General features: G+C 38.2%; 1 protein-coding gene across 3 annotated transcripts in view; it reads left to right on the top strand.

Moving 5' to 3' along the window:
* Positions 1-21,695, top strand: part of LOC126471466 (dynamin-binding protein-like) — a 213,444-nt gene that overhangs the window by 38,189 nt on the left and 153,560 nt on the right. For all 3 annotated transcript variants that reach the window (XM_050099662.1, XM_050099663.1, XM_050099661.1), the window contains 4 exons: positions 9,088-9,143; positions 11,846-11,993; positions 12,106-12,256; positions 18,964-19,132. In XM_050099662.1, coding sequence (XP_049955619.1) covers positions 9,088-9,143; positions 11,846-11,993; positions 12,106-12,256; positions 18,964-19,132 — 524 coding nt within the window. The remainder of the gene's footprint in view (positions 1-9,087; positions 9,144-11,845; positions 11,994-12,105; positions 12,257-18,963; positions 19,133-21,695) is intronic.

Raw genomic sequence — 21,695 nt, 5'->3', positions numbered from 1 at the left:
CTCAAGGGTGATTCCTTGAACCCAAATGTATGTGATTGCAAAACCAAGATAAGTAAGTTCAGTTAAACTCAACAGAAAGATTGTAAAAATAAGTCATGACAATAAAACAGTATCAAATGAACAAATAAAAGCAACAGTTAATGGTAAGCACAGTAACGAAAGTAAGCTTTTCAATAGGCAGATGCAAAATAGTAGTTTAATTTAAGAAAACAATCCTAGGTGAGATTACAAAATTACAGTCAATGACTGCAGAGAAATAGAAGTCATCATTAACTTTTACATTTCACATCACAATCCACTGTAACTTGACCAAGGCATGTGATCAGCTGGGATGGCTGTACACATCCTACTACATAACTTGCATGTGAAACAGCTGAATATAGTCTAGCTCTAGTCTCAGAACAGCAAGCAGCACGGAAGTCACTGCGGGAACAATTATGTTAAGTAAAATAGTGGGCCAGTGGAATGCTGTAAAATAGGTGGCAACACTGTCTAGTGGTATGTTGCTGCTCCTGTGTCATAACCTAATCTGAGAACTTGAACAATTCGTTGTTGTTACTGTCAGGAAGAACTGGTAAGGTAGGATGTATTCTGAGAGGGAACTTAAATTCTGGACTCAATAACAGGAATGGTTCAATAGTAGCATTCAGAGTTTCTTTCAGTTGCGTGTGGAACCAAAATTCAGGTCCCAGGATGTTGCAATAGGATGTATTGAATAGAAGTCTGCTATTAGATTGGGACATAATTTTGTAGCATTTTTCCGCAAGTCTAATAAACACAACAGATACATGTAACAGAGACTTTAGTCATCAATAGTATATTCTCCTTCACTATTTACAGCAGACTGCCAATGCTGGGGTAACTTTATGGTTACGCAGCTGTAGAAATCGTATGGTTTTGAGGCAAAAAGTCTCGAGCCATGTTTGGAGCACATTTTCATCTGAAAAGAAAATTCCTTGAAGATTCGCTAGAGAGTTGAAAAGATGAAAATCTGTGGGTTCAAGATCAGGTGAATGAGGTGGGTGTGGAATGACTTCTCAATCCAACAACGCCTGTATAGAGTTTTCTGTGTCTAGTAGAATGGCGACTGACATTATTGTGGAGTAGCATCACTTCATGCAGTCTTCCCAGTTGTTCATGGAATGCGTCTGCAAGATGTCTCAGGTATTAACATTAAATGTCAGCAGTGATGGTTACACCGCAGAGAAGCAGTTCATACTACGCCACACCATGCTGTTCCACCAGATGCAAAACATTATCTGTTGTGGAAGTGCACAGGGTCTTTGTAGAGGGAGTTGCTGCATTGTTTGGGCTCAATCATCCCTTTCTTTTCTTTATGTTAGCATAAAAACACCATTCCTCATCACCAGTAAAGATACATGATAAGAAGGGGTGGTGTTGTTTGTGAGCCAACTGATGACCACCAAGAGAGTTCATCACATTTACCAGTTCTCAATTACACTGATTTGGATCGTTGTGGATTAATGTGTTTGAACAATCTTCATTAAATCTCAAAGGTCTTCCAGAACACGGAGAGTCACTAATGTCAAAATGTTCCTCCTTAAGACGCGAAAACCATTTTCTTCTTGTGCTGTGCTCAATGTCATTATCCCCATACGTGACACAAATGTTTTTGGCTGCCTCCACAGCTGCCAATGGCTCAAAATAATGACTCAAAATACAACTGACAGCGACGTTGCTAGCATCACACAACAAGATAAAAGTTAGTGCAAAATCCAGATAAGCAAAGACTGGTAAACTTGTAAGAATTTTTTCAGTTTTAACTTGTCACTCTCTCAGTTTTCTGTCCAGATGAGAGGAGTTCCCTTCTTCAGTAATTTTGTGAAAGGTTTCAGGGTGGCTGCATTGTTCTCTATGAAACAATGATAGTAATTTCTTAAACTGGGAAATGATTTGCAATTTTTAATGTTCCTCAGTGCTGGAAAATTGTACATGGTGTCCTGTAATCACGAGTCTGGTCTTACACCATCTGCCGAAATTATGTGGCCTAGATAGTGCACCTGCAGTTGCGCTATACTGCACATTTCTAATTTCAAATTTAGATTAGCACCACTAACACAAGTTAGTATGTTTCTTAGTCATGTTGCATACTTTCTCATCATACTTGCAAAGATAATTATGTCATCCTGGTGTGCTAGACACATGTTTGGCTTTAAACTTTGTAAAAGTAAATCCAAAAATGTTGAAATGTAGCAGGAGTGTTCAGGAGGCCAAAGGGCATCCTTAGGCATTTATAATGCCCAGAGGGCTGTCTTTTCCAGATCTTTGGTAATGATAAGAATTTGATAGCAGCTGAAAAGAATATCTTAACATGGTGACGAATTTCCATTTGCCAAGGTGATCCAAAGTGTCATCAATCCTTGGAAGGGGATAAGTACCTGTTTCTGAGACCTTATTTACTGCTCTCATATTTACACAATTGTGATAAGCCTTTTTTCCATTACTGATTTTTTTGGGGGCTAACATTGTGGGTGAAGCCCAGGGACTGAAAGAACGTTGAATAACCAAAAACAGAACATATGCAAGTACACAGAACTAATATGCGCAATAGCACTTCACAGTTTACAGAGACAAGTTCAAGTCTGATGATTAGTTCTGGTAACTGGGATGGCTGTACAGTTGTAATCAAATACCTGTGGATGTAAATGAAAGAATATCTGGTGGCTCCAGATGTCTATATACCCTCAGAGAGATGTTTTCTGAAACCAAGTCACATTTTGCAAATATGTCGATTGTTATACATCTCATTGTCCTCTACAGTTCAGAAAGCTGGACACCCCCTAAAAGGAAGACACAAGAGTACTTAACATTTGAAAGGAAGACAGTGAGAAGATAAAATTTTTGAAATTTTTGAAAACATAGTTAGCGATCTTAAAATTTGTTAAAATTAAAATTTAAAACAGTCTTGATCGCAATCTTGTTAAAATATTTTTTTATTGGAGTGAGTGACTGCTTTTGACTCTTTCATAGAGTCATCTTCAGACTCAGTAAAGATATATTGCCAAAGTAGTGTAGACATTATAATAAGCATATAAAAATATATATCAAATATATAAAAATAAGATAAATAGTAACAAATTATACCCAGAGTGGTGGATGGACACTGCCAGATGAGTTTAGTCGACGCTCGTGTAACTGCTGACTGTGCATGGAGGTAACGGGTATTAATGGGGCTGGACACACCCACCGTTCTGAGTATGACATCATAAGTAGCCAATCAGAAAACATGTTCATGATTAGATAACTTAATACATAACTATGAAGGAACAGTTACTGTTGGAATACATCATAATGTCAAATATTGATCATTATTCTTCAATGAATACAAATTATACTATTAAAATGGTTCATTAGTATGAAATAAAGCTTAGAGTATGCTACCCTCTAAACTCAGAACTACAGTCTGCACCAAAGATTGTCGTTGCCCCAACGTTTACGTGGATAATTGAGGGTTACAATGGAAATGGCGTCCTGTTCCGCTGTGGACGTTAGTGGTGCTGTCAAAGATTGTACTAGGTGGAGATACGTCGTATGTTACGGTTATGTGCCACAGAAATTCAGTTAATTTTGCTCTCTTCTGATTTCAGCGCAATGAAAATAACTGTACTATGATGGAACCACACTAATATTTCTGTAATAACAGCGGAACAATGTTACTAAAGTGCATCGATAGTTGCCGTAGAAACGGCATCCTGGCCCGGTGAGGCAGGCATCAGATGATCAGAGATTATTGTGCACTGCGAAAGATATCTCAAGGGTTGACATTTCGACCACGAAAACAGTGTTTGCATAGATATATCAGCAGTTGTTATAGAAATAGCATCTTATACTCACTGCGACAATCTACAGTGTTACAGCACCATAGATTGTTGCAGTGAGAATAACAGTAACATACAACGTATCTCTCCATAGTACAATCTCTGACAGCACCACTAATGTCCACAGCGGAACAGGATGCCATTTCCATGGTAACCCTCGATTATCCACATTAATGCTGGGGCAACAACAATCTTTGGTCTTCAGCAGCAGCTCTCAGTGACATCTCTACCAGCATCAAACTCCAGCAGTGTCGTCTCCCAAACAACCAAACTGACATCTCGCATCTGTCAGTTGACGAACAGCACGGAACTGTTGAGCTGTGGTGTGGTGGAGCACAGTGTCAGGATGGCAGTGAGTTATTGTACCCAAGAGCTGGCTTGTGCAGAGGCAGTAGAGGAGATGGTCTAGGTCACAAGGTGTCGCGCAGCGGCAGCACCGATGGCTGCAGCTCTGGGTAGACTGCAGTGGGCAACTCGAATGGACTGTGCTAAGCACTTGGCCATTACATCACAGTACAAAGCTGAATGATAGTTTCACACATTCACTCATGGCTTAGTAATTTGTATGTGGCGCATCAAAGCTGAAAACAAAACAAATTCAGCATCCCTATTCTGAAACCAGTTTGTACTCTCTTTCAGGGATGTAGCCAGGAATGGAAAGCAGTGTGGGCTTGTAATTAATATAAGGTACTCAAGTTTACTCATGCGGAGTACATGGTGGGGGTTGCCAGGGGGACAAGAAGATAACTCCAATAACCCTAGACCCACCTCGGAGGACGAGGGAAAATGTAAAGGTAAAGAAACTGAGCCATTTAGTGTCTGCTGTAGGAGGCAACTGGAAACAGAAGAGAGAGACGTTTTTCAGCTGTGGCTCCAAGAGCCCTCAGTATGTCAGTCAGGTGATCCTGCAGTGTGGTTTAATTGACAGGGCAGCTTTGGTGATGACGATTTGCTCTGTTCTGGTGTGAGCTTGTTGATTGTTGTCGTATCAGCTGGAAGGTGATGGATGAAAAGGCAACCTCTTTGTAAAGTTTAAATAATAAAGATTACTCATGTCTGGGGCCTGGTTGTACCTCCAAAGTACAGTGCTTGATATGTACAAATTTTGATACGCTAAATTTTCATTGATTGTATTTTATACTTAGAAAAGACACTAGCCCTCTGCCCTCGATTGTATCAGACAAATGTTGTACAATGATTAAGAATTTGTGAAATGTCTGAGCAGCTCCCTAAATTATAAGTTTTTAATGTCTGGTGAAGGTTGCTGGCTCATGTGGCCCTAAGTGACCAAGCAGCCAAACATTCTTAAGTCATTTTAGCATTAATTCTTTCTTTCTGTCCTCATTTCAAGATGATTTTAGAATAATGACTGCTTGTGAGACCTGAGACCTGGCATCATATGTTGAGGGAGACGAAGTGATCTGTGCTATCTATTATAAATTACAGTGGTCTTGATCAATATAATATAAGTGTGTGTGTGTGTGTGTGTGTGTGTGTGTGTGCGCGCGCATGCGTGCACGTGCGCACATGTGTGCATGCATGCACATGCATGCATGTCATTAGCCAGTGAAAGATTTTCTTTTTTTTTCTAAAGCCAACAAAGTTATCATTCATTTTCGTGTGCCTGTCAGTGACTTAACGCTTCTGCTGTTTGGTGAGTGGTCTTCATTGCTTATAAAGTACTTACATTCTGCCAGAAATTTCAATACCACAGTATATAAAGTAAGTTGCAATGACTATGACTGGTATTACATTAGTCAGAAGGGATGCTCTTTTTTAACGCAATTTATGGAGCAGACATCTTCCCAGAATAAGACAGCTTTTGGGGTGCATGTCACTGCAGAAAAGCATTCTGTACAACAGATAAACAACAATATGGAGGTATTGCACACCACACTCAAGGATAGGTTGCCTGATGAATTCTCCCAAGGTAATACTCAAAGAGAGTTCAAGCAGAACTGTTACTGTAGTATGTTTGATCTACTTTAAGTAGTGCAAATTTAGTGTTTTAATATCATTAACATGCTGATAGACAATAAAATCCCCATCTTGAAAGTGCTCTACATGGAAGACTGCCAACACAGACTGACCATCTTCTTTCCCCATAGCGTACTGCAAATGTGTTTCATTGTCAGCTATGCTAAGCACAGCTGCATACATGTGGTGCCTTAGCCACAGTGGATGACTTTTGGCAATTATCACTAATTTTAATGTTAGATTGAGACGCTGTCCCTATCAGTTTACATTTATACAAAATATAGATATTGCATTTCTTGATTTACCCTTTGTTTTAAATGGCTGCAGCCTGATAACGAGTTCTGTTCTTAAGTAACCTTGACACAGTTTTTGTGAATTTTATATTGATATTGGGATTACCAGTTTTATGTATGTTTTTATACTGGTATTCATAACTTTATAAGTGATTGATTGATTGATTTTTATTGTTGTATTGTAACTGTGTGTCCTTGTATGGTACCTGTCAGTTATAACCGACAAATCGTGGTGGTGATGGTGGTGGTGGTGGTGGTGGTGCGTAAGAACACACAGTGATTAAACTCTTACGGGTTTTATATGCTAACATTCATGCTCCGACAAACTTTTGGGAATTGACAAGTTACTCCAAGTAACAATGTTACTGTGGTTAAAACTTTATTTAGGTACCAGTTACAGTGTAAGCAAGGTAGGTTTTTACTGTTTTCAATGTTTTAATGCTTTATAAAAACTACATTTTTTTAAAAGTTGAAAGGAGTTTTACACATTAACTGAAAGTCCATTTTTTGGTTTGTTTCTATAGACCTGATGATGGATGCTAATCAACCAAAACCAATTATCATCTAGTTATTATTGTTTTATGTTGTGATCAAGACCATTAATATTTATGATAAATAGTCAACAATGTAGGAAAAGACAGTCCGATACTTAACATAAAGGAGACACATCAATTTGCAGACTGGCACAATTAAAGACACTTACATAAAGCTTTCGGCCACCGCTTTCAGCAATAAAAGAGAGACACACCATTCACACACACAAGAAAGCACATCTTGTGCACACACAACCACCAAGTCCAGTGTCTCGAGCCCAGGCATCCTAGTCCCTGCACATTCCACCAGACAGGTTCATCTCCCTCCCCACCCATACACCACCCCTTCCCGTTCCCTGCCCCCTACAGATTGCTGCTTGCATCCCATGTGATGTGACATTCTGGCCCAAGATGCTGGAGTTGGCAGCTGTGTGTGCATGAGGTGTGCTTGCTTGTGTGTGTGAATGGTGTGTGTCTCTCTTTTACTGCTGAAGGTGGTGGTCAAAAGCTTTATGTAAATGTCTTTTACTTGTGCCTGTCTGCAACTTGATGTGTCTCTTTTGTGGTAAGTGGCAATTTGTTTTTTTTTCTACATCGTTGAGATATTCTTACTGCAGTTTCCATTGTTTGATGATAAATAGTCACTGTGTTTAAAATTTCTACAGCTTACGGAATAGTGCGAATTCACAACAGAGAGAGAGAGAGAGAGAGAGAGAGAGAGAGAGAGAGAGAGAGAGAGAGAGTAACTGAAATTTTACCTGAGTTAATATGTTATGCCTTTAACCACATTCATTGTGGACTGTTTTAATATGGACACCAAGAGTCATGCCATTGAGTGCTCAACACACTCTGCATCTGCTGGAGATGCAACACATTATCGTAATAAATGAGACTAATCATAGGGCATAATTACATGTCTTGGTAAATTCTCAAACTGGAATAGTTACATTTAGTTGTAATAGCGTTGTGCAAAAACAAATTTTTCATGAAGTTCCTGGTATTGTGAAACTGTTTGTTGGACTGGGATTCAACCCTGGAATCTTTGCCTTTAGTAAGCTCTACGAACTGAGCTATCCAATCATGACTCCCGCCTCTCCCTCACAGCTTTACTTCCATCAGTACCTCATCTCCTACCTTCCAAGGCAAAGGTCCCAGGTTTGAGTTTTCCTTGAGACTTGAATATTCTTATATAATCTATTCCTTCCCTATAATTTGTCAGGTAAAAGAGTCCCTTGATTTAAAACCTTCCTTCAGCTTTAGTTCATGTGTACTAATGTGCTACTAACACAGTTTGAAATTGGAATGTAGGTAGGTTCCAAAATTTAGGCCCAATGTCTAATTACTGTGACTCCTTGCTTAGAATTTGAGAGTCTGGTGAACTGATTGATTAATGTCACTTGTATCTTTATGTTGTCTTTTCCTACCAGCTTTTGATGCTTCTTCATTCTCTGTGTTATTGTAAACATAAGCACACTGACCATTCAGTGGTCTTGCTTTGTCAGGGGTAAAATGTTTTTCTTCTTTTCTCAGTCTTGATTTGTGGTTGGTTTTTCAGCACTTTGTAGTATGTTTCTGTTGCTACTGACATAACATGATCTAATCACATTGTATTTGTTTATTGCTCTTCACTGTATTTAGTTAAATACTTGGTCATATCTCCTTTTACATCTACCACCGAGCGAGGTGGCACAGTGCTTAAGACACTGCACTCGCATTCGGGAGGACGACGGTTCAATCCCGCGTCCGGCCCTCCTGATTTAGGTTTTCCGTGATTTCCCTAAATCGCTCCAGGCAAATGCTGGGATGGTTCCTTTCAAAGGGCACGGCCGACTTCCTTCCCCGTCCTTCCCTAATCCAATGAGACCGATGACCTCGCTGTCTGGTCGAACCAACCAACCAACCAACCAACATCTACCACTTCCTCAGTTGTGAGAATCAATTTGCCTTTTATGTGAATCCTATTTCGGTGATGAATAAGACAGTTATGTTAGCCACATGTTTTACATAATGTGTTTTATGCATAATCAGCATTAACTTTGTGTGACTCTTTGACATGCCTGTGCTGCATTGAATTCTTTTTATATACTACGGGCTGCTTTTGGAGAATTTACATTCACATTTTAATTTTACAGCTTTATCTGTTGTACGAGTGCTCCAACAGCAGCCTGCGGGATAATAAACCAGGAACAGATCCCAATGCAGCACAGTTGTGAGAGAAGTGCACAAAAAAAAAAAAATATTTGCCACTGGGAATCCTTCGGGTCTTTGGGTTGAAGGGTTGGGGGGGGGGGGGGGATCCTCTAGCTAAATTTAAGTCTTTTATATAAATCATAGAGATGGACAGTACATAGAAGTAAAAGCTGAGTCAGTGATATCCAGAATGTATGAGAACAGTGTCATATTTCTTGAAAATATCTTTTAAATGCATATTTATTTGTTTTTCAGGTGTCCATCTTGGTAAACTGGGATCTCTCATCAGTGCAAAAGAAAAACAACTACATGTAAGGATAAACTATACTGTATCAGTAAATGCAAAAGTTTTTCATAGATTTCAATTTGTTGCTTTCGTGAAGGTGTGCACCATTGATATTTTCTATGTATTTTTACATGGTTTGTATAATGCCTATTGCTGACATAGCGATTTTGAGTTTAATGTATGATTTAAAAGGATGATAAGTGTAAAAAGTTTCAGTAACTGAGTCACAGAATTCTCATTAATTGTACCTGTGTTAATTGAATTGTTTTGTTGTTTAAGGCTAACTCTATTATGCTCTCTGGTTTAGTGTCCTCATCATGGCATTTAATTATAGTGATGGTGGTGTGTTTGCATATACACAGATCATGCAGCTTTGCAGTGTATGAAGCACCTTTTGATGCTCATTTTGTTGATATATGGTCTAATACAAAGTCCACTTCCTTTCAATGAGACTAACTTACTGGGCAATGAGAAAAGCCAAAGTAGAACGCCAAGAATTGACATAGGGCACAAGAGATGTGTGAGATGATGATTGCAATTGATAATACCACTGTTGAGCCATGGACACTGTTAACAGCCTGTAGATTCTGATGTGGACTTTAAATTTAATATCAAAGGGAGCAGCTTTGTCATGTATACATGAATTTGGTGACAGTGACAGTGCTGCTTTTGTCACTTGTGTTAATGAGAATCAGAGTTTCCACAGCTCACATCAGCATGTTGTATTTCTGGATGTCAAGCTAACTGAATTTTCTGGAAGAACTTCATTAAAGATGATTGTCTTGGGTATTATTAGAGGATACCTAAAGGCACATGTTGTCACTAATAGTGATTGGAAGATAAAGCAGTGATAGGTCATTCATGTTAAAGACAATATGGCACCTAGCTCTTGTTTCCATTGATAGTCAAGGGCAAACTGTCATTTTTTCGTATCTACAGATGAAACTACATTCTGTCTACCAGTTTTTTATATATATATATATATATATATATATATATATATATATATATATATATATATAGAGAGAGAGAGAGAGAGAGAGAGAGAGAGAGAGAGGGGGGGGGGGGGGGGAACATTCCACATGGGAAAAAATATATATAAAAACAAAGATGAGGTGACTTACCGAACGAAAGCGCTGGCAGGTCGATAGACACACAAACATACACACAAAATTCAAGCTTTCGCAACAAACTGTTGCCTCATCAGGAAAGAGGGAAGGAGAGGGAAAGACGAAAGGAAGTGGGTTTTAAGGGAGAGGGTAAGGAGCCATTCCAGTCCTGGGAGCGGAAAGACTTACCTCTTTCCACTCCCGGGATTGGAATGACTCCTTACCCTCTCCCTTAAAACCCACTTCCTTTCGTCTTTCCCTCTCCTTCCCTCTTTCCTGATGAGGCAACAGTTTGTTGCGAAAGCTTGAATTTTGTGTGTATGTTTGTGTGTCTATCGACCTGCCAGCGCTTTCGTTCGGTAAGTCACCTCATCTTTGTTTTTTTTTTTATATATATATATATATATAAACTTTTCTAAGACTAGCTTCTGCTTTGTTTCCATTCTGTATGAAAATGAAATTGTGAAAACTAGAGTCAGTAGGATAAGAGAAGGAGTGCCCTTGTGCCCTCAAAATTGGTAAATCCATAAAAATGAAACCATCAACTTTGCAAAATATTACTTCTGCATGATAAATACACTCATTACCCAATGTTCTTTTACTTCAGTCTCCTTAACTGAAGACATTCCCATGTTGCAGATCACAGAGGTAGGGTGACATGACAGATCGTGATCCCAAGGTAGGTGGAGGGGGTCATAGTGAGCTGAGATGTTCCATTTTACAACACAAGCTGGACCACCCCAATAGTCTCATTTTTATGAGAAGTTAACAGTTGTAGCCAGAAAAGGCATTCATCATCAGCTTGTTTATGGAAGAAATTTATTGACTCGTGTATTACTCCTGTGAGCCAACTGGAAGCAAACTGCATTGTACCACATAAAGATTACAGCTTTCTTCTACAATTTGTGGGTGTGTAAATTGTGTGACAAAGTGCCACACTATCTGCACAAGAAGTAACGATTTATTTGGAAAAAGCACGAGGTCCGACACAATAGCTGGGAAACTGCCTACCAAAATTTGAAGTTTCATGTCAGCAATGAAGGTAACTACAAGAACACACTATACTGCTTCTTGCCCATCCTGTAATCAAGATGGAAAAATAAAAAGTTCAACCAGCCTATTTGCTGCATTCCTCACTCTCTCATGTCATCATTTGCTAACTGAGTGCTTAGTAATTTGTATCTAATCTTCTACAGGCAGAAAATTTGGCCTAATAAGCCAAAATTGTGTTGACTGAATTAATTTTCTTATATCAACTGACAAATTCGAACATCATTGAGTGAGGTGTAAATTTATCCATCATGTATGTAAGCCAGGTCTTCAGAAGAAGGGTAACTACCTTTGTTGCAGTTTACATGTTTATAAATGGAGTTTTCATAAATTATTGAATATGTTAGCCGATTCAATTTTTTTATGTACTTTGTGGGAGGTTTCAGATGAAGTATATTATTAAATGTGGATTAATGATGTTATGTTAGGTTGAGTAACATTTTAGGCAGCAAGTTGTTTACTGCCACTTTATCATATTTTAGTGTAATATTGTATTTTATTGTGCTTTCAGTTTACTCAGGAGTCATTGAAGTCTTACATTGAGCAATTTGATCTTTCTTCTTCTTAGGAAATAAAGAAAGAAAAAAAGGAAATTGAAAACAAGCTCAGCAACAATCCACACGAGAATGAAGACAGTGTGCAAGAAATGAAATACAGGATAAGGGAGTGTGAAGAAAAGATTCTCTTCATTGAAGCTGATTTAAATCGTATACAAGGTGAAATAGTTACTGTGTGGTGGTGCGAAACTTATAAATGCTCTTTGCATAAACTTCCATACACTCTGAGAGTAAAACAGCACAATATTTTTGTATTTCTATTTTTTTGCAGGAAATGGGTCACAAAATAGTGTGGATGATTTGAACAAACAAGACTGTGTGCTGCAGCAGAAACCACCTAGTGATGTAAACTCCAGTGGCCAGGAAATGAATACTAACCTTGAAGTTATGCAGACTACATCTGTTACAGAAGAGGACCTAAGGTTACATTCAGAAACTTTTGTTTTTTTAAAGTAGTTGTTCTGATTGACAGTTTCCTGCCCAGTGTAAAAGGAGTATTGCTAATACAGTTTGACATTTCTCATACAACATTGTATTTCATTTAAGGGGGTCAGGTACCTTCATAAAACTGCTTTCTCAAAATTATTTTTTTCTTATGCTCCAAATGATAGAAACATTTTGCTCAAAAAATTATTGTAATAGCTCTAATAGTTTCCGAGTTATCAATTAAATACTAAAGCAATACCCTCTGATCTATTCCTTGAAAGCCATGCTCCCTGAGAGTAACTTTTAATTTTCCTTGAGTCTAATGTAGCATTTTGCAAAATTTATCATATTGTTTATATACAGTTTCAAAATTAAATTTGTCATACTTGTAATGATCAGTCCAGAAGTTAAATTTCTCCTACTTGCAGTCATCTTTTGTGAAGTAAATTAAACATTTGATTACGATTTTTAAACAGATCATGTGTTAACTTTATTCTAAGCATTTTATGAATGATCAGGGGGAAGAAGAAAGTATGCTATAAGGTGAAGAACTTGCCTTTAAATGGGAATCAATATAAGAATACACACTCAGCCAAAGAAATCTATGAAAACAAAGAATTTCTTAAACAAGTGACAGTTCTAACAGACATGTGTCAGACATTACTGATGCTCCATGCAATGTTATTGTGTGCATAAACACAATGTCTGCTGAAATTACAGATGCCTCCACTGCATATTTGGTGGACATATAAATTTTAATATAAACAATATGTCAGGGCTAGGTTGCAAAATTGTTATAACATGTGCTAACTCTGCAATGTAAGCTCATTTTATAACTGCCCAATGTCAGAGAAAACTATAAATGTCTACTCTATTAATAGAAGGGCGGAGTATGGAATGAAATGTGTAGGACGGTTCTGACAAGTCTCAAAATATTTTGTGGGACAATGAATATGAGGCCAAAAGTTAGGAAAACTACATATAACCTTATCAGCAGTTAAATCAACATTGTGTCAAAGAGTATGAAGAAATTATGTGCCAGTAAAGCTGCAGCAGAAGTTTAGACTCTACAAAAGCACCAAGTTTGGTTTCATGTGGTGATACGTGGCTTACGAGGGGACATTCATCATTATATGGGGTATGCACAGTAGTAGCAAGGAAATTGTGGAATGTTTTGAATACCAAAGTGTCCATTTCTTATTGTAAGGATAGCAAAGGGTGGAAAGATAATAAAAAGAATATGACTCATTGACTCATGCAGAATGGATGGAAAGTTGTGATCCAAATGGTTCAGTTAATCATAGGGGTACAGCAGGTACCATGGGAATTGAAGGACAAAGAAAGCTTTTCTGCAGTCAGAGATTAGACTTGTATTGTATTGTATTGTATGGATCTGGGGACCTAGAGACGACGGAGAGGCTTCGTCGCCACCATAGCCCTCAGTGGTTCACAACCCCACAACAGGCTACAGTAGTCCACTCACGCCACTGCCGCACCACACCGAACCCAGGGTTATTGTGCAGTTGGACCCCCCCTCCCCCTCCGGGAACATCTCGCTCCAGATGAGTGTAGCCCCAAAAGTTTGCGTGGTCGAGTAATTATGGTGTACGTGTACGTGGAGTCAGCGTTTGCGCAGCAATCACCAACATAGTGTAACTGTGGCGGAATAAGGGGAACCAGCCTGCATTCACTTAGGCAGATGGAAAACTGCCTTAAAAACCATCCACAGACTGGCCGGCACACCGACCCTTGACACTAATTAGCCGGGCGCATTCGAGCCGGGGACCGGCACACTTATCCGCCCGGAAAGCAGTGTGTTAGACCGCATGGCTAACCGGCTGGGCGAGATTAGACTTAGTGCACAGTAAGTTAATTACATTGGTGATGGTGATACCAGATCCTTCAAGGCTGTTTCAGAATTAAAGCCATATGAACTTAATAACCCTATCACTAAATCTCTGTATGGTAAAAAGAGATTGACAAATGCTGTCATAAATGCAGTAACCTCATATTATGGAAATGCAATTGGAGAAAATTCTCTGTTATTAACATAACAGCAGCTATATGATATAAATGCTCTTCTGATTCCAACCTGATGCATAATTTTTGCCCCAAGGGAAATGAATCATGTTATCCATACCAATGTGCAGTCTCTGAAGAAACAGTTAATAGCTGTAGGCACAAAAAATACTTTACCATCTGTTTAAAAACTTAGTTACCAAAGAACTCTTAACAAGATGTGTTGAATCTAACACATGAAATATTAATGAATCACTGAACAGCAAAACTTGGAAAGTTTGTCACAATACTGGATTTTGCGGAAAAATTATTATTAAAATTGCAACAAATTATACATTGATTACGTTCAATGAAGGCATGAAAGGTAGGCTGGAAGTAATTAATCAATTAGGAATTGAGCCTAGAAATGGTTCAAATGGCTCTGAGCCCTATGGGACTTAACATCTGAGGTCATCAGTCCCCTAGAACTTAGAACTACTTAAACCTAACTAACCTAAGGACATCACACACATCCATGCCCGAGGCAGGATTCGAACCTGTGACCGTAGCAGAAGCACCTGGAACCGCATGGCCATCGCGGCTGGCTGTGCCTAGAAAGTTTTATAAATTTGCACTGGATGATGTGGGTATAGTGCAAATAAAGTCAGCAGAGAAAGAAAGCTAGAAACAAGAAAAGAAGCAGTAAAAAGAAAGAGCAAGCTCAGATTGGAGAAGATAGGCCACCAGTCACCATTAGAAAACAAATGTTCGAAAAATGCATTAGCTACGTTGAACACTCACTTCCCACATTTCATGTTTTCTTGATGATTTTCACTCGTAACTCAAAAACTAAATAACATAAAGCTTTGACTAAAGCTTTTTGAGTATATGTAGCTTTATAATATCGACATGATGAAGCAAAATCAGGTCAGTGTATTGAATAGCTTCTCCATTAAACATATATTAATATGTTCAAAAAGTTTAAAAAAGTGAAGTCGTAATTTGAAACCTAATTAAAACTGTTATTTATTGTGGTGTGTAACTAAAAGATCTCTGTTTTGTAAATATGTATCTTGCCAATAAAGTAAACTAAACGCAACATTAAAAAGCTTAAAACTACTCAAAATATGAGGGATATGCTGTAGTATTACTGTTGAACAGCTGCCATTTTGAAACAATTTAAAAGGTAGTAAAAATAGTTTCTTTATGACAGATTATTTTTATTTTCATCCTGTGTAAGAAGACGAGTTGTTTGAGTGTGTCTACTTTTATTCTTGTAAGTTTACTGTTGTAGGAAGAAAATTATTGGATGTTGTCAAATTTTTGCTGTTATAAGCTGTATCTGCCCCCCCCCCCCCCCCCCCCTTTAGTATAGTTCTTGTGTTTTTCTTCAATATTACATAGTTTACTCATGCATGTGATGTTCAGGATTTTTGTGTGGGATCTCTGTGGCTGGTTTTTCTTGTAAGGGAAGTATTGTGGCAGAGAGTCCCAGACTAACATAAACGATGTGTAATGAAGAGAAATCAGAAAAGATTTGCAGAGAAAATGGGAAGAGACAAGTAAATAAAAACTTATAAGGAAAAGATCAAAAAACAAAATTACCTTGTATGAAAATCTGTGTGGTAACAAAGGCAGAGGAAGTATTAAGGTGCTCTAATGTTGTTTCTTGGTGGAGGGGTGGGCAAGGTGGTCCTCTTAAGATTCTTATCTCATTTCCTGGCCATCTTCTAGACATGTCTTTCAATTTAATTTATTGTTAAGCTGTATGATGTTCAGAAGATCAGATATTGTTGAGACTTTATGGGAAGACCACTATGAAAGTCTTAAGAAAGTAATGCAAATTCTTTAAGTTATTAAAAATTATCTTTAAATCTTTTTTATGTGTGAAGCAATGCAGCCTCTCAAAGCTCTTTGTGAAAATTCCATGCTATGGCTCTTGAAGATTTTTCATGAATACTTCTTATGAATACAGCTGCTAATAAGGACCCAGGATAATGCTTAGCGAAAGTCTCTTTCCAGTGCATTAAACTTTCACATTAACCCAGATTTAGACTCAAGTGTGAGTGAAAAAATATCTGGACTTTGGGCTCCTCAAGAAATGCTTGTATTCTGACTGAATAGTTGGTACAGTGGCACAAGAGTCCTTGCAGACTTTCCTGTGGTCATCTCATTTTGATGCTTTCAAGATGTGAAGGAACGTGTGATGTAGCATAGCAGTCTGCAATCACTCATCTACCTTTTTTTAATCAAGTGTGATTATTAATCTGTGTCCACAATGACTATTTATTCTAGTTCAGAGTAAGTGCACAATTTGATTCATTTTTGAGCGTTGTAGATGTGATCCTTACAAACCACTAACTCCTTTGTGCTTACTCAAGACTGATTTTTAAGTCAATACAGCCTCTTCTGGGGACCCAAATGATGATGCAGGTAGCTTCATTTGCTTTAAAGAAATTGCATGATTGCCCCATTCGGGATAATTGAAGCACCAAGGTAATGGTAAATAATACACAAATGCCAAACTTAAATTTTTGTGGGTGCCAGTTCACTCCGAAATTGACTTGTAAATTTTATAATAATAATAATAATAACAACAATAACAATAATAACAGGCATGAGGCACAGGGATAGAATGACTCATTATTATTTAAATGTTTTGGAGAAAGTGGTGCAAGAATGATGACAAAGTAAAAACGTCGAGATAAATAAAATGAAACTTTGAAGAATGAGAGAAAATCTTGAAACTGACTGCTTAGCTTTTGTTGTTTTAGCAGTCTTAGCAAAGAAACAGGAAGATGCATTGAAAAAGACAAAACTGTCTCGAAGCAGTAGCAAACAAAACTGAAATACAAATTTAGTATGAAAAAATTATATAGATGACTAGTATTAAAGATGCCCCCAAATAGGTGGAATCAAAATATGGAAAAATAAAGCAAGTTTCAGAATTCAAATACTTGAGAAAAATAATCCAGGCAATGCTCTGGACAAAGCAACTAACATAAAGAGAGCCACAAAAAATCATAACAAAGAATGTATACAAAAAATTCTTATCTATTAATGCAAGATTGAGGCATTCCGATGTGATGATTAAAACCAGGTATCTGTACACCCCAGGATGCCTCTCCATAAAGAGATCCAAACAGTCAAATAATGTAGAGAAGAAAGAAAGAAAGAAGAATAGTTAGAAAAATTTTGGATTCCAAAGTCTGTTGCTTTTCAATGTTGTGCCTGATCGTGACTGAATATTATGTGGAACATTATAATGGAAACCTTTTCAGCACTACCAGTACTTACCAATTCTCTGAAGCTGCAACATTTTTTATATTTGAAAATGGCATTGCATATTTGTCTTGCAACAGAAATGTAAACTAGTGATTTTCAAAACTTTCCGAATGACTTGCATAAAAACCTTTACTGTATAACCTATGATTCACAGTAAATGAATTTAGGCAGAAGTAGACAGCATATATTTTAAGAGATTTTTAAAAATAATGATGCTCATTTAGTGGGCCCAAATCACATGCACGTATTTGAATTACAGGTGTGATGTTTGAATTTGTTACTACACTGATTACTACAAAAGCTCCAGCTAAGGAAAAATGTTAAGCTAAGCTTGAAAGGCAGTATATTGTAAGACTAAACAGCATTCAGATTATTTTTGAAATATTGCAAGAGAATTTAGAAGCAAGCACTGATGGACATTACTTGTGGGGTTACAAAACTAGAACAAGTGCAGCTTACTAGCCTGCATGTTGAAATCAGGGGTTACAAAAGTACTGCTGACTATTTGCTTGACAAGATCTGCCATTGTTGAATTGGTATCAGAACAATGATGACAGATGAAGTTTACTTATGTATTACTGAATAGTTGTTTGGGAAACAGTGCCAGTCTGACTGGGCATGTCTTCTCTAGTTTCCTAAACATTCTACAAATGAGAATGAACCACCAATTTGTGGTGCCATTCCATAACAAAATGAGATTATGAATTCGCTGCTGGGAGTTACAACCGTTCAGAATGTACACATTCATGCTATCTATGTAAGGTTCGCATGATCATACCTCATTCTAACTGGTTAGACACATCAGAAGCACGGTGCTTTTCACATTACCTGTTATTGTCAGAACCACACATGGAGGTTATTGAATATGATTAGTCATATATAAACCAGAAAGCATTATAAACTGTCTGTTACAGAAATATGGACTAATCATTTGCAGGATTCTAAATGTTAAAAAAAGTTGTGAAAGTTGACAATATTCTATTGTTTGTATCATTTAGTATTTTAGTGTTTGTAATTGTTACTGTTCTCTGCGGACTTGTATTTTTTATGTTAGGGGACATTAAAATTGAGCCTAGGTCAGTTGTGTATGTGGAGCAGTGTTTCCTCTGTTACTGTTGATAAATGAATAGTTTCTACTTGCCCTTTATTTAGCAGATGTCTCGTGTCTTTTGTTTATAAATGACCATTTCACTGCTCTTATATAGTATTACCTGTTGTAAGGTCACTTAACAAACTGATCCTACAAAAAGTAAAGTTAAAAATCTAAGAATTTTAATTGAAAATGCACAGTTCTACTGTAGCGTGAAAGTGAAAAAATTTAGACAGTCAGATTGCATGCCATGAACACTAACTATCTAATACAGCTTTAGGCCCTGCCTTGCATGTTCAGTCATCAATGAAATTTAATTTTGAATTCTAGGAAGAAGAAACAGGAACAGAGACAAAATGTAATATCAGAACTTGTCTTCACAGAGAAAGAATTTGTCCGTGACCTGAAAATTACCTATGAAACTTTCAATCTGCACAACCCTGAATTTCTTGAGAACAGGGGCATTAATGTTGAAATTGTTTTTGGGAACATACTGGATGTAAGTAACTTCTCGGTTCTGTGTAACATAAAACCTACACTTTTATAAGATGAATTTTGAATATTGCCAGCCACCTATTACTTAATCATGTGTGGCTATATTTTATTTTGTTGTGCTCACAGTGTATTGTGTTAGCTTTATATCATATATAACTCTAGGAAAGGCCAAAAAGTAATTAAAAGTTCCCCAAACTACTTTTGTATTGAGCAAACCGTGGATAATTGTTTCTTTTGCACTCAATGGATAATCAAAAAACTGTGTTGAACAAATCAGCAAAATTGAGAACTCTTGTTACCTGTAGGTAATGAATGGAATTGCTTTTGGTGAGATAAATAGTGTTAATCCTTCTAGGTATATGCCACTGCTGATGATAGGGTTAATTCTTACAACAGTTGGTCAAGTTGACATAGAGTTTAAAATTGAGAAATGTAGAAAATCAGCAGATTCTAAAACTGCATTAAAGCTACATAGATGGGGGGAAAAATATGCATATTTGTATGTAGGTATTTGTAGCAATGAGAGAGGATGTGAAATGATTGTGGGGAAAATACCAAGCCAAAACAGTAGGGGAACCTAACATGAGTAGGAGCTGATGAATTGAGAATGTCAGATGAAGACAGCTGTATTGGAGTGGAAGAATAACTTGAAGTTCTGTCTCTAATCTGTCATTGAATTTAATGCAGTTAAAATGTGTGTAATTTTTTATCCTGTTGGTGGAACTCCATTAACAGAATGAGTAAAATTGCTACTCTTATTTTTCCACCTTCATTATGGTTGACCAGATAACTTCATGCACGTAAAAACCAGTTGTAACAAGACTGGGATAGCACTGAGACAGGTAGCACTTAATGTAGGCATCGTAAATGCTACAAGTGCACCAAAAGTAATATTGTGGCTTGTAAAGGTGTTTAGAACATTATGTGCAGTTATGTAAAAGAGAAAAAGTTGTAGGCAACTGAGAGAAAATAATGGTGAGAGTCAACTTTGCTCTAATTATATTGCTTTGGTAATGCTCTTCTGGAGTTGTGTTTTTCATTTTGTAAGCTATTTTCAAATCATGTGCTGAAACCACCATTTCACTCACCAGTCCAGTAGTATGTACAAGGCATATTTTTTTAAGTACCGTTTTGAAATTAAAAAAAGACGTGCTAAGATATCTCAATAATTTTATTTTTACATGAAAGCCTGTACCTTAATTACTCACTGATGCCATTACAGTCTGATTCTTCCTTGTTTACGTTGTGTACTGAGTGTTTAAGATGCTCCTGATAATCATGAATCCCGCCGACTGTGAAGTATGGGCTGTTATAAGATTTCATAGTGCTAAAGGACTAAAAGCAATCAATATTCATCATGAGATCTTTGCAGTTTACGAAGAAAACATTATGAGTGATGGAATGGTAAGAAAGTGGGTGAGATCATTTAAAGATGGCCGCACAACAATGAACAAAGGAGTGGGCACCTTCGGTCGTTAATGAAAGTTTGGTGCAGGAAGTGGACAATAAGGTGAGAGAAAACAGATGCTTTACGATTTCCTCCTTGTGGGATGACTTTCCTAATGTTTCTCGTAGTGTTTTGTATGGGGTTGTGACCGAGCACTTGAATTACCAAAAGTTGTGCGCAAGTTTGGTACTGAAAATGTTGACGGGTGTGCACAAAACCACACGTTTAGACAGTGCATCGACTTTCCTTGAGTGGTACCACAATGACTGTTATAACCTTTAATCACCAATAATTGCATGGATATTCAAACACACTCACTTAGAAACAATAGCTGGTTACATGATAACAACTCAGTATCTCTCATTCGACTGCCGTGCTGTGACATGGGGCCGGCGCCGTTCATAGCTTGGTGGCACTCCCGCGCTCAGCCAAGTTGCGGAGCGCCTCTATCACCGTTTGCGCATACTGTCGTGGCGGCACTGTTAAATGTCGTGGCACTGTCACAACACTTTTCCCCCCTTAAAAAAAAAAAAAACACTCACTCCCTTGGAGACATGGACAGTGCGGAGACATCCATGGCCTCTTGTGAGGCCCCGAGAAGATCCCGCTGAGAGACCTGAGAGTATGGTCGAAAATGTCCAGGACGGAAGCTCGTGCGTGGAACGTGCCTCCTGGACGAGATGATGGGTGAAAACTCCGGAGCAGCATCCATCGGTGTCGTGGACCTGGGGGTGTGCTCCAGCGAGATGGGTCCCGGAGAAGGCGGCGTCGCGACTGGGGCTGGTACCGGCGTACTCGGAAGCGGTAGCGACGTCGGCTGCATCAACATGTATGGTAGATTGGCAGCAGTGACAGGACTGGCTTCTCGGGCTGGTGGAGGCGAATGAAGGGGCGGTGGCACCTGCGTAGCCAGCACTCTTGGGCACATCTGGTCATAATGGCGAACAACCATGCCGTCGTCTGTACGTATTTCACAAAGCCGGCGGCCGCGAAGAGCCTTGACCACCCCTGGAATCCATTTAGGGCGAGATCTATACCCTCGTGCCCACACGTCGGCGCCCACCAAGTATTTTCCCACACTAGGGGACACAGCACAAGGCGTGACAGGGTGAAGCAGGTG

The sequence above is a fragment of the Schistocerca serialis genome, chromosome 3 (assembly GCF_023864345.2).
Source record: "Schistocerca serialis cubense isolate TAMUIC-IGC-003099 chromosome 3, iqSchSeri2.2, whole genome shotgun sequence".
Lineage (NCBI taxonomy): Eukaryota > Metazoa > Arthropoda > Insecta > Orthoptera > Acrididae > Schistocerca > Schistocerca serialis.
Note: the sequence above shows the minus strand (reverse complement) of the source record. Positions and strands in the feature narration are given on the sequence as shown.